We start from the raw sequence: 13,367 nt of genomic DNA on the forward strand, positions 1-13,367 counted from the left end.
ATTGCTGTATAGATTTTCAATTTAATATTTTCACTATGGTGTCCAAGCAACCCCGACCTTTCTTTCATTTATTAAATATCTTTCTCAGAATTCTTCTTATATTTTTAATTGTTAACAATATATATTTATAATTCACATCTTAATAATTTCTAATTGCCCCCAATCAGGGGTGAAATGCTCCCGGTTCGGACCGGATCGCCCAATCTGGTAGCGATGGAGGCGGGTGGTTCGGAGAACCGGTAGCAAAAATCTCTGCCCCTCCCCACCACATTGCCCAGCTGAGCTGCACAATCATCAGAGGCTTTTTTTTTTTTACTTTTAAAAGCATTTTTTCTACAACCTCTTTGGCTGAAAAAATGCTTTTTTAAAAAAAGCCTCTGATGGTCGCTCAGCTCAGCTGGGATCGTCAAAGGCATTTAAAAGAAAAAAAGCCTCTGACGATCAGGCAACTCAGCTTGGATTATCAGAGGCTTTTAAAAGAAAAAAAGCCTCTGACGATCAGGCAACTCAGCTGGGATCGTCAAAGGCTTTTAAAATAGCCTCTGATGATCAGGCAAGTCAGCTTGGATCGTCAGAGGCATTTAAAAGAAAAAAAGACTCTGCCGATCAGGCAACTCAGCTTGGATCGTCAGAGGCATTTAAAAGAAAAATAGCCTCTGACGATCAGGCTGGGATCGTCAGAGGCATTTAAAAGAAAAAAAGACTCTGCCAATCAGGCAACTCAGCTTGGATCGTCAGAGGCATTTAAAAGAAAAAAAGCCTCTGCCGATTAGGCAACTCAGCTTGGATCGTCAGAGGCATTTAAAAGAAAAATAGCCTCTGACGATCAGGCTGGGATCATCAGAGGCATTTAAAAGAAAAAAACACTCTGCCTATCAGGCAACTCAGCTTGGATTGTCAGAGGCATTTAAAAGAAAAAAAGCCTCTGCCGATTAGGCAACTCAGCTTGGATCGTCAGAGGCATTTAAAAGAAAAATAGCCTCTGACGATCAGGCTGGGATCGTCAGAGGCATTTAAAAGAAAAAAAGCCTCTGCCGATTAGGCAACTCAGCTTGGATCGTCAGAGGCATTTAAAAGAAAAATAGCCTCTGACGATCAGGCTGGGATCATCAGAGGCATTTAAAAGAAAAAAAAGACTCTGCCGATCAGGCAACTCAGCTGGAATTGTCAGAGCCTTTTGAAAGCATTTTTTACAACCTCTTCGCCGAAGAGGTTGTAGAAAAAAATGGTTTTAAAAGTTTAAAAAAAAAATTGGCCATGCCCACCCAGTCACATTACCCCCACCACCACCAAGCCACGCCCACAGAACTGGTAGTAACAAATTTTCGATTTCGCCACTGCCCCCAATCTAATTAGTTCTTATTTTAATCTTAATTCGCTTTCTTTCCACCTCCCTTTGTTTCTTGAGCTGAATGGATTGTGGGCGGAAAAGTATATATATATATATATGGGTAGACGTTCCAAAGTCATGTGGTCTACTTAGAGCATGTCGTCACCATTCCCTTCCTCCATGCCAAGCCTGCTTCTCCCTTCTGTCAGGCTTGCTGAGTCCTAATTTATAACCCTGGGAAAAAAGGCGGGGAAGCGGCCGCCTCAGAATTCGTGGAGAACCACACACTGGGCTACGGCGCAACATTTACTGACCCCATGAAGAATCTCAGCTGGAGGGCCAAGACAAATTGTAATCCACAGCACTTCATTTCCCTTGCAATGATCTTTTCCCAGTTTTTCCCCTTTAGCTTTCCCTTCCCCGTCGGTTCGCATCGCAGTGAAACCGAAGTACAATGCCAAAGCGATGAAAAGTCGGTATCTGGGTGCCACTTTTGCTTTTCCAGATCTCTGTTTCTGCTTCTCTGGGACCATCTGCCCCCAAGGTGGTCCTTCAGATCTTCCAACAGTGCTAAAAGAATTGACTTCATCAACCTTGCTTTCGATTATCCTCTTCTTCTCTTTCCTCTTTCTCTCCTTTCAGAGAAGAAGTCCATAATGTCCGGTGGGGTGGGCTTCAAAAATTTGAGCAAGGGGTTCTTTGCCTGGTTGCTGGGTGGGCGTGGCCATGGTGGGTGTGGCTAGTTGGCCTCCTGCACCATGGTGGAGGGAGGGGGTGTTTTTGCCATCCCTGGGCTCCAGAGACTTTCCTTGAGCCTCTGGGAGGGCAAAAATGGCCTCCCCAGGCTCCAGAGTCCCTCTGGAGGCCAGAAACGGGGCCATTTCCGGCCTTCCCGAACTTCCGGTAGACCTGTCTTTTGCCCTCCCTGAGCCTCCACACATTCCCTGCGCTTACCTGCATCCAAACAGGCCATGTGGGGACTCCTGGGACGGAGTGGGAAGGGCCAGCCAGGAGTGGGATTTGGGGGTTCTCCGAACTGCACAGAATCTTAGCTAGAGGTTCGCCCGAACCCCCATCAGCCCACCCCTGATAATGCCTTTCCCAGGGCAGAAAGGCACTGTAGACTCCTCCAAAGAACTGGGACTTCTTCACGTTATCTACCCAGACTAAGAATCTCAAAAGATCTTATCTACCGTAAGTAGCAAAGAAAGCAGAGGAGACCACAGCATGTCTCAGCCGGTCTAGGCCGGACCTGGTAGGAGCAAAGAGAGACAGGACATGCACTCAACTGCGGCAAAACTCTGCTTTAATCCCCACAAAGAGGCTGGAGCCTCAGAACGCGGCAAGTAGGTAACTGGTTCCTTGTGAAGTCAGCGCTAGGAGCATCCGCCTCCCAGTGCCTTTTCAAGTTTTTGGGCCCCACCTGTCCATCCGGCTTCCCACGCCCACCGCTAACCACTATCCGGGACAGCGTACGTCTGGCCACTGCGGTATCCGCCAGGGCTGACACCCATCCGGCGGCAAAGTCCTCCTCGCCTTCCGGAATGGCCCAGCAGGTGGCACGTGGCCACTGTGGAAGGCCACCAAGACCAATCAGCTGGGTGGCGAAGGTTCGGTGGTGGCGCCGCAGCTGTTAGGCGTCGTCTGATGTGGGGCCGCCACCACTGAGCCGCCTCCTCACTCATCGCTCCCGCTGCATCCCCCCACAAGTAGGGCGAATCCTGAGCTGGGGCTCAACTGACAGCTCACTTCTACTAGAGGTCTTCCTGGAAGACAGGGGACAGAGGCATTAGATAAGGCACTATGACATGCATCTCTCCCCCCACCTGGTTTGTTGGGATACCGTCGGTGGAACTGCTGCAGCAATCGGGCAGCCCTTATGTCTCGCTCTGCCAGGGCTCAACAGGGCTCTACTTTCTAGGCCATTTGGTTGACCTAGAGCTGGACAGCTCCTGAGACAGAAGATAGTCTTTTTCAAAGTTGGATGTAGGACTTCCGTAGCTCTGAATGGGGTTTTCCCAGGGATTCTCAGTCATCCAGGTCATGGTTGTCCCAAAGGTGCTTTTTTCAAGAGGCAACTGGACTTTCTTGTTTTTTCCCTTTTGAAGACATTTTGCTTCTCATCCAAGAAGCTTCTTCAGCTCTGACAGGATAGTGGGGGATGGAAGGATTGATATTCCTTGCAGACAGCTGGACATTTGCATCCTTTTGGAGGGTCGTTGAAGCACTTGGAGGTTTTATCTGTGTCCTCAGGATCACCTGAGTAGTGCCAATGGTTCTTGTAGTCCCAGACTGGTCACTTCCCCCCATTGTTAGGGCACAGTGGAAGATGAGACTCGAGGAACAGGAGTTAACTGAGTTAAACTCTCCACATCTGCATTCCCCCTTTGACAGTTGAATCAGCAATTTTAAAATCTGCTTGAGCAAGATGTTGGAAACAGGTTATGCCTTACGCGAGGAGCCAGCTCAGATTCGGCTCCGAGAGTTGAATATGGTGCTAATTAAACCTTGGTCCTTTGACCAACGTAAAGTAACCGTCCAATTTAGACGTTCAGTGGGCCCCTGAAACTTTGCAGGCCCCCTTTCTCTCTCTCTCTCTCCAAAGAGATGACGCCGGACTCCTGCCTTCTCGCTTATTGTCCTCTCCGTTTGATGTTCTCCAGGGCTTCCCAGGAAGCATCGGCCCTCCGGGAGAAAACGGCCCCGAAGGTATTAAGGTGAGGGGTGCTGCAAATAGAACGGCTTTGGGTTGGTTTGGCCATTTGCAAAGGAAAGAGGTAAAGGGAACTGCAAAGAGAGGGACAGAGAGAACCCCGGAGATCTCCGGAGAGCGTTCTGGCCCAGCTTTCAGATTTCGTTTGGATTGTAAAGGCTCCAAGAATGGGAGTTTCTTTCCCTGTTTCTTTTTTCGGTTGTTGTTTTCCCTTCCCCTCTCCTCCCCCCCCACACACACTCCTTTCGGCAACAGAATTGACATTGGATGCCGTCCCACAGCAGCGCATGTTGGCAATGTGCGTTTGCTCCGTGTTTTTTTGTAGGCCCACTGGGGTCTGTCTGCCTCTCTCTTTGGCTGAGCCTTTTCTCCTTCTCTCCCCCCAACTTTTGCAGGGAAAGCCTGGCGCGAGGGGTTTGCCTGGTCCCAGAGGAATGCCTGGCCAAGAGGTGAGAGGCTGCTCCCTGGACGATGTGCATCTGTTTTTCCTTAAAAAAAAAAAAACATTGCGGGATTTTAGAGATTGATTTCCCCAAAGATGGTTGGACTTCCTTGCAGATTAAGTCTGTCTATGGATGGATTTAGATGGTCTTAGGGATGGGGCTGGAGTGCTTTCTCCTGACTGAGGAAGAACTTTGTATTAAATGTGTTTTTCTTTCTTTCTTTCTTTCTTTCTTTCTTTCTTTCTTTCTTTCTTTCTTTCTTTTTTCCTTCCTTCCTTCCTTCCTTCCATCCATCTCTCTTTCCCTTCCCTCTTTCCTTCCATCTATCCATTTCTCCTTCTTTCACTCCTTCCTTCCATCTATCCTTCCTCCCTCTCTCCCTCTCTCCCTCTCCTTCCTTCATCCCTTCCTTTCCCTTCTCCCTCCTTCTTTCCTTCTTTCCTTCTTTCCTGCTTTCTTTCCTTCTTCCCTCCCTCCCTGTCCTTCCTTCCTTCAATCCTTCCTTCCTTCACCTTCTCTTTCCTCCCTCCCTCTCCTCCCTCTCCTTCCTTCCTTCAATCCTTCCTTCCCCTTTTCTTCCCTCCCTCCCTTCTTTCCTTCCTTCCCCTTCTCTTTCCTCCCTCCCTCTCCTTCCTTCATTTCTTCCTTTAATCCTTCCTTCCTTCACCTTCTCTTTCCTCCCTCCCTCCCTCTCCTTCCTTCCTTCAATCCTTCCTTCCTTCCTTTCTCCTTCCTTCCTTCCTTTCTCCTTCCTTCCTTCCTTTAATCCTTCCTTCCTTCCTTCCTCCCTCTCCTTCCTTCCTTCCTTCCTTCAATCCTTCCTTCCTTCCTTCCTTCCTTCCTTCCTTCAAACCTTCCTTCCTTCCCCTTCTCTTCCCTCCCTCCCTCCCTTCTAGGGCGATGAAGGACCACCGGGTCCCTATGGCCCCCCAGGGGAAGAGGTAAGAACACAGGTGGTGCTTCTAGAGGGGAGGGTTGCCTATTATGGGCCACATTGCTCTCAGTCTTGACTTTTGGCCAGTCCTCCCCTCGCAGCCCCCTCTCAACCTCCCTCCTTCAAGCTGAACCTGGGGGCCAAGAGCTTCCTGCTCTGGATGACGGTTTTCTTTGATGTCTTACCTGCAACTTGTCTCTTTTTAGGGTCCTCCTGGGCAGAAGGGGTTTCCTGGCAAACCAGGCCCAGAAGGTTTAAAGGTAAGGAGGGCATCACCATAGGAGACTCAAATCTGTTGCCAAAAAAGATCTCACCCTTTGGGGTTTTCCAAGCTGTAAATCTCGAAGGTTGCCTTTCACCCACTCCTGGCCTTCCCACTCCCTTTCTTTCATGAAAACTCCTTTTTCCTCCTTTTGGCTCTGGAAATTCCGACTCACCGTGGTTTCTGGGATGGAGAGAACCCTGCACATATTTTTGCAAACCACAGCGAATTTTTATGATTAGCCAGTTCCCCCTTGCTTGTTCTTTTCTTTCGAAAATTGGTTAATTGTCTGATGGAGGACAGGAGGGGGGGGAGAGAGAGGGAGAGAAAGAAAGAAAGAAAGAAAAAAAAACATTATGCAATTGAAAAAGCTGCTAAAAATCACTGGAGTCCTCCCGCCTCCCGCCTCCAAACACACAATGTTTTTTTTTAAAAAAAAAATCCCACATTTTAACAGAGTTCTTTTGTGTGCATGCGTGAATTGAATCTGAAATCGGTGCTTTCATTCCCTTCCTGTGGCTTCTTTTTTTGGCCTCATGGTCTTGCAGAATCCCTAAAACCGAATAGGTTTCTCCTCTCCCTCCAGCTGGCCATTCTTTCAAAAGCTTTTTAATTTCTTTTTAATGCACTTTTGAAGCTGAGACATCTCAAATGTTTGCAGAGTGAGTTTTGCAATGCGGCGTCTGAGAGAAGGCAGCTGCTCCTGACCCAGACTTCACACACACACACATACAGACCCCCGAAAAATATTCCTCCGTTTTGCTTTTGGGATGCTTGTTGTTAGCCAAAACTCCCTTATAGTCACTGTTTCCCTATGATTATCATTAAGTGTTGTATTTTATGATTCTTGACAAATGTATCTTTTATGTACTCCGAGAGTGCGTGCACCAAGACAAATTCCTTGTGTGTCCAATCACACTTGGCCAATAAAGAATTCTATTCTATTCTATTCTATTCTATTCTATTCTATTCTATTCTATTCTATTCTATTCTATTCTATTCTATTCTATTCTATTCTATTCTATTCTATATTCCATTCCATTCCATATTTTCTATTCTATTCTATTCTATTCTATTCTATTCTATTCTATTCTATTCTATTCTATTCTATTCTATTCTATTCTACTCTACTCTACTCTACTCTACTCTACTCTACTCTACTCTACTCTACTCTACTCTACTCTACTCTACTCTATGTTCCATTCCATTCCATATTTTCTATTCCTGTTCTGTTCTGTTCTGTTCTACTCTACTCTACTCTACTCTACTCTACTCTACTCTACTCTACTCTACTCTACTCTACTCTACTCTACTCTATTCTATTCTATATTCTATTCCATTCCATATTTTCTATTCTATTCTATTCTATTCTATTCTATTCTATTCTATTCTATTCTATTCTATTCTATTCTATTCTATTCTATTCTATTCTATTCTATTCTATTCTACTCTACTCTACTCTACTCTACTCTACTCTACTCTACTCTATTCTATTCTCTTATAGGTTTTCCTCCTGAAAACGTTTCTCCAGTTTCCGACATTACGCTACAAAGATGTCTACTTTGGCGCACGCCTGAATCTAACCTGAATCTTATGCTGCAAATTACGCTCATTCAAAGAATGCCTTTAGTATCATTTGCAATCCAGCCTAATCTGAGATCAGGAAAAAAGGGTTTTTCAATTAACAGAATTAACAGAATTGGAAGGGACCTTGGAGGTCTTCTAGTCCAACCCCCTGCTCAAGCAGGAGACCCTATAGTACCATCCCTGTCAAGTGGCTGTCCAATCTCTGCTTGAAAGCCTCCAGTGATGGAGCATCCACAACTTCTGGAGGCAAGTTGTTCCACTGGTTAATTGTTCTCACTGTCAGGAAATTAGTTCTAGGTTGGTTCTCTCCTTGATTAGTTTCCATCCATTGCTTCTTGTCCTGCCTTCAGGTGGTTTGGAGAACAGGTTGACCCTTTCTTCTTTGTGGTGGCCCCTTAGATTAAATTCCTCCAGTGATGAAGCACCTACAACTTCTGAAGGCAATCCCTTCCACTGGTTAATTGTCCCCACTGTTAGGAAGTTTCTCCTTAATTCCAGGTTGCTTCTCTCCTTGATGAATTTCCAACCGTTGCTTCTTGTCTTGCCTTCTGGTGCTTTGGAGAATAGGTTGACTCCCCTCTTCCTTGTGGCAGCCCCTCAAATACTGGAAGACTGCTATCCTGTCTCTTCTAGTCCTTCATTTTATTGTTCCAATATCGTGGAACAATTCAACAGGTTTTTTTTTTTTCAATTCGGCAAATTGTGGGAAACGATTCAGCGGTTTTTCAATTGAACAGATGTGGAACGATTCAGCGATGTTTCAATTCAACATTTGTGCAAACAATTCAGCAATTTTTCACTGGATGATGGAGGAGATGTAACCATGAGAAGAAGAAGAAGAAAAAAAAAAACCCATCACCCACCACCGTGGGAAGATGTTTTCCACAGCTGAAGATAAATGAACAGCTACAATTCCTATTCGTTCTGCTACCCACTCTTTGTTGGGACGTGATCTGAGATTAATCCGTTAATTAACGAGCTTGAAACGAGCTCGAATCGTTTGTGTATGGTTTGCTCTCTGTCCTATTTCTTTACTTAGAGTCTTCCGCAAGCCAGTCCTTTCCAGTTGTCTTGGATTACAACTCCCATCATCCATACAATGGCCTCCCTTAATTGGTTCTGCTGGGTGGTGTAGTCCCAACGTTTGAAGAAGACCATGTGGGAGAAACCAAGGAAGACAAAGAAGAGAAACGAAAGGGGGGAGTGGGAAGATTAATGAAACAGACCACTTGATGTTCCCCAGATGTATTGAACCACAGCTCCCATAAATTCCAGAGAAGATGCTCCTGATGGGCTTTGTATTCAAAACATCAAGAGTCTTTTGGTTCTCCACACCTCTACTGTATTATGAGAAATCATATCTTGGGAACGATGACTTTGACTTGAAATGAAGTGTGGGGCCAATTAGAAGTTGGGACAATTTAAGATTTCGCCATCCCGGTCTTTCTATCTGTAGAATGGGTTGTTGTTGGTTTTTGTTTTTTTTAAAAATCTTTTGGAAGGCAGATTAAGGTGTTGAGGATGCACCTTGCAAAACTGTGACTGATTGTCTGACTTCTCTGCTTGGTTGTAGGGTGAAGCAGGAGACCGAGGACGAGTGGGAAAAATTGGCGACGAGGTAACCCCACATCACTTCTGTCCTTCTTTTGCATGGTTGACTTTTGTCCCTGGTGACCCCTGCCAGCAGGAGAGCTTCCTTTATCCGAGATAACTTTGACTGCTGCTGGCATCTCTCTTTCTGGATTTGATGTCCCACCCCCCTTTGTTAGAAGAGCTGAGAATCCTTTTTTTTTTTTTTAATTTGATTTATATGCCGCCCTTCTCCGGAGACTCAGGGCGGCTTACAATGCGTTAAGCAATAGCCTTCATTCTTTTGTATATTTTATACAAAGTCAGCTTATTGCCCCCACAAACTGGGTCCTCATTTCACCTACCTTAGAAAGGATGGAAGGCTGAGTCAACCTTGAGCCTTGGAGAGATTCGAACCAGCAGAAATTGCAGGCAGCTGTGTTAATAACAGGGTGCACTAAACCCCTGTACTATCAAGGCTCTTGATTTTGCAGATGTTTATATGCTTGAATGGCCAATGTTTAAGCTACATAGAAGCAGAGATGAGAAGATGGCCACATTAGAAAGCATTATGATTATTTTCATAATCCTGCATCAGTAAGTAGTAGGAAAATCAGCCTGTGAATAAAACAAACTTTATTTGAACAGCTGAGAATTACTTCATTCCCAGCGTCGTTCAATTAAATTAAAACAAATTCCTCCCAACACAAATTCCTCAGTCCTATCGCAAACCTTGGTCCAATTAGGCAAACTGCCAAAGGCCTTTCTTGGCAACAGTTCAGGAACAGAAGACACTGATAAGAAAGAAATACATCCAAACACGAAGCAAATCTCTCAACGGTTGTTTTCCGGCAAAGAGGCCAAGAGCCGTTACTGGTCTTTTAAGCCTTATGGGAGGGGCCAATCATCTCTTGGCCTTACTCCCGAGTCGTCCTCTCTGCTTTAGCTGCTCTTGCCTTCTGGCAGCTCTTCTCATACATGCACTAGGAACAGACTCCTCCTGTTCCTCTGCCTCTCTGCTGTCAGCCTCTGGAGGCTCCGAAGTCCGCACATCACTCCCCGATGGCCCTGGCCCCATCTCTGCCTCTGACACAGAGTCGTCATCCGGGCCTTCCCCAGCCTCCAGGACTGGCCCATGTTCTTCCTCAGCCTCATCGCTGTCCGACTCCTCTCCCAGCTCTGCAGGCTGCTGGCGGACCACAACAGTGGTATTCAGCCGGTTTGTACCGATTCGGGTGAGCCGGTAACAGAGATCTCAGGTGGTCCCGCCAACCCGCCCTGAGTCTATGCCATCCTATTTAGGAACGTTTTTGAGGCCAGGCGCGTGGGCGCAGCGAATTGGTGGTAAGAATATTGGAAACGCACCGCTGGAGGCAACTGGATTTTTTTTTGTTTTTCCTTGAAGATGTTTCACTTCTTATCCAAGAAGCTTCTTCAGCTCTGAGAAGTTCAGTTCTGAGAAGAACTGAAGAAGCTTCTTGGATGAGAAGCAAAACATCTTCAAGGAAAAAACCAAGGATGTCCAGTTGCCTCTTGAAAAAGCACCTTTGGGACAACCATGACCTGGATGACTGAGAATCTCCAGAGTCATTTCCTTTAGCTGTTTATTGTTATGCCAGGACCAACAATAATTTGCCTCTAGTTTTCTCTCCTGATGCAATTTTGGCTGTGCTCAACACCCAAGGTCTGATGGTTCTAAGCTATTATTCCCTCCAAGGCTGGTTGGTTGGTTGATTTCTCATCCTTTGTCTATGGAGATTCTCAGTCCTCCAGGTCCTCCAGGTCAAGTCCACCTTGTCCCAAAGGTGCTTTTTCAAGAGGCAACTGGACTTCCTTGATTTTCTTGAAGACACTTTGCTTCTCATCCAAGAAGCTTCTTCAGTTCTTCGGAAGGCAACTGGACTTTGTTTTCCCTTGAGGACGTTTCTCTTCTCATCCAAGAAGCTTCTTCAGTTCTTCTCAGAACTGAACTTCTCAGAGCTAAAGAAGCTTCTTGAATGAGAAGCAGAACATCTTCAAGGAAAAACTCCAGTTGACTCTTGCAAAAAGCACCTTGGGACAACCGTGACCTGGAGGACTGAGAATGTCCATAGACAATATGCCTGAATGATGCCAGATGGGCTTCACAGTCCAGTTTCCACATTGTTCCCCATTCCGACATAGTCCTGGCAACTTCTGTGCCATGTAATGCCCGATGAGATTCGACAGAAAAAACTCTGAAAAAATTTGGGAATAAGAAAGAATCAAACACTCACCTCCCTTGAAATACATCCCAAATCATCAAACCAACCAATGTGGTGGAACCTCAAAGCTTCCATGTGTTTATCCCATTCCTGAACGACCACATGGGACAGCAATGGTGGCTTTGGCTCGACCAATCTTGGTCTCCTCAATTGTTGGTTTAAGAGACCCATAATCTTTCCTGAAAACCTCTTTCCTTGCCAATCGTAGCTCTTTCATAGACTGCTTTTTTTTTGGGTGTATGATGATGGTCTAACCAGGCATGCACAGGGACCCTCAAAATCCCCTCCTCGTGGGCAAAAACATTGAGAGGACATGTCTTTTTTTAATTCTGGAGGAGGAGAAATTCTCCAGGTTAATTACTGAGGAAACATGTGCCAATCAAATGTCTTGGAATGGCGGACACGTTTCTTAAAACTCATTTTTGGATACGGGCCCAGGTGATGGTAGAAGCCATGGCGTTTGCCTGTAATGTCCACAAGGAATGGCAATTGTAATTTCTCTGTGTCTTGCACCAACATCTGGAGAAGATGTCCTTCACAATAGCCTTCTTTTCCCAGAGGCAAGGAAACAATCAGGAAAACCCCACACGTTTTTCCTTAGGAAAATTGAGAAGCCGAAGGTCTTTTAATTCCCTCCAACCAGAGACCCTTTCCCCCCCTCTCCCAGCCCCCCACGTTTCGGTAGAGAAAGCAGGAAGGTCTGTCTTTCTTTAGCACTTATTCATTAGATGAATTCCACTCTTTCGGATTCGCCATAGCTAAACAGCCCCGGGAAGAAATTCCACTCCGTTGGATCCCAGGTTGAGAATCTGAGCTGATGAGGCGACCCAGTTTGTCGTGGGTTGTTTCTTCCCCCCCCACTACTCCAGACATACTCCGAGCAGGAAACCGTGAGCCTCTGTGGGATTGAAAGAAAATACAATAGGCCTTTTCACCGCCATTTGCCAGAGACCCAGTCCAGATGAATCTTAAGCTCCTTTATTTTTCCTCTGCTCATTTCTGGCCTAGCCATGGAAGACTTCCATCTCGTTGCCAATTAGGTCATTAACGAAAGAACGCTAATGTGCCAGCCATCGGGGAAAATTCCTCTTCCACTTCTTCCATCCCACTCCTCCCTTCCTCCATCGCAACAGCCAGCTTGCTTTTAGCCATCCTGGAGGTTTTGGAAAACATCTGCCTCCAGAGGCAATTTCCAAATATTTAGGGAAAGTTGCGTTCCAGTTCTAGATCAGTTCTGCAGAAGTGTTCCATGAGAACCAAATGGGGTTCCGTGAAAAATTTCAGTTGGGGTTGGAGTTCAGAAACACTATCGCTAAATCTTTCCCCCTCCATTGGGGATTCCAGAATTTCCTTGCTATTAAACGACCAGGTTCCATGGTCTGAACAAAATTTGCAAACTCCTGGACTACCACAATCAGAGGGCCTTGGTCCATTGAGGTCAAGGTGATATTCATTTTATAGAGGTTGACCATCAATCAAGATTTTCTGCTATTCTAAGGAAGGGCATAATGAATAAATAGGCTGAATGAATGAATGAATGAATGAATGAATGAATGAATGAGATAGATAGATAGATAGATAGATAGATAGATAGATAGATAGATAGGCAGGCAGGCTATTCTAAGGAAGGGCATAATGAATAAATAGGCTGAATGAATGAATGAATGAATGAATGAATGAATGAATGAATGAATGAATTAGATAGATAGATAGATAGATAGATAGATAGATAGATAGATAGATAGATAGGCAGGCAGGCAGGCAGGCAGGCAGGCAGACTGTTCTAAGGAAGGGCATAATGAATAAATAGGCTGGATGGATGGATGGATGGATGGACGGATGGATAGATGGATGGATAGGCAGGCAGGCAGGCTATTCTAAGGAAGGGCATAATGAATAAGCTTGAATGGATGGATGGATGGATGGATGGATGGATGGATGGATGGAGGATGCATGGATGGATAGATGGATGGATAGGCAGGCAGGCAGGCAGGCAGGCTATTCTAAGGAAGGGCATAATGAATAAATAGGCTGAATGAATGAATGTGAATGAATGAATGAGATAGATAGATTGATAGATAGATGATAGATAGAAAAGCAGGCAGGCAGGCAGGCAGAAAGATAGGTAGGTAGGTGGGTGGATGGATGGATAGAAAGATGGATAGATGGATGGATAAAAAGATAGCAGGCAGGCAGGCAGGTAGGTAGGTAGATATATTTTTTTCTTAAAAATTCGGGATAGGGGGTATTGAAAATCCTGACTTGTGTCTACCACAGTCCTTCTTG

The 13,367-nt window shown here is 45.6% G+C and overlaps 1 protein-coding gene across 2 annotated transcripts in view; it reads left to right on the forward strand.

The window, feature by feature from the left end:
- Positions 1 to 13,367, forward strand: part of COL27A1 (collagen type XXVII alpha 1 chain) — a 210,210-nt gene that overhangs the window by 106,105 nt on the left and 90,738 nt on the right. For both annotated transcript variants that reach the window (XM_087879541.1, XM_087879543.1), the window contains 5 exons: positions 3,994 to 4,047; positions 4,439 to 4,492; positions 5,383 to 5,427; positions 5,627 to 5,680; positions 8,843 to 8,887. In XM_087879541.1, coding sequence (XP_087735667.1) covers positions 3,994 to 4,047; positions 4,439 to 4,492; positions 5,383 to 5,427; positions 5,627 to 5,680; positions 8,843 to 8,887 — 252 coding nt within the window. The remainder of the gene's footprint in view (positions 1 to 3,993; positions 4,048 to 4,438; positions 4,493 to 5,382; positions 5,428 to 5,626; positions 5,681 to 8,842; positions 8,888 to 13,367) is intronic.

The sequence above is a fragment of the Pantherophis guttatus genome, chromosome 16 (assembly GCF_059756535.1).
Source record: "Pantherophis guttatus breed Tessera chromosome 16, ASM5975653v1, whole genome shotgun sequence".
NCBI classification, from domain to species: Eukaryota; Metazoa; Chordata; class Lepidosauria; order Squamata; family Colubridae; genus Pantherophis; species Pantherophis guttatus.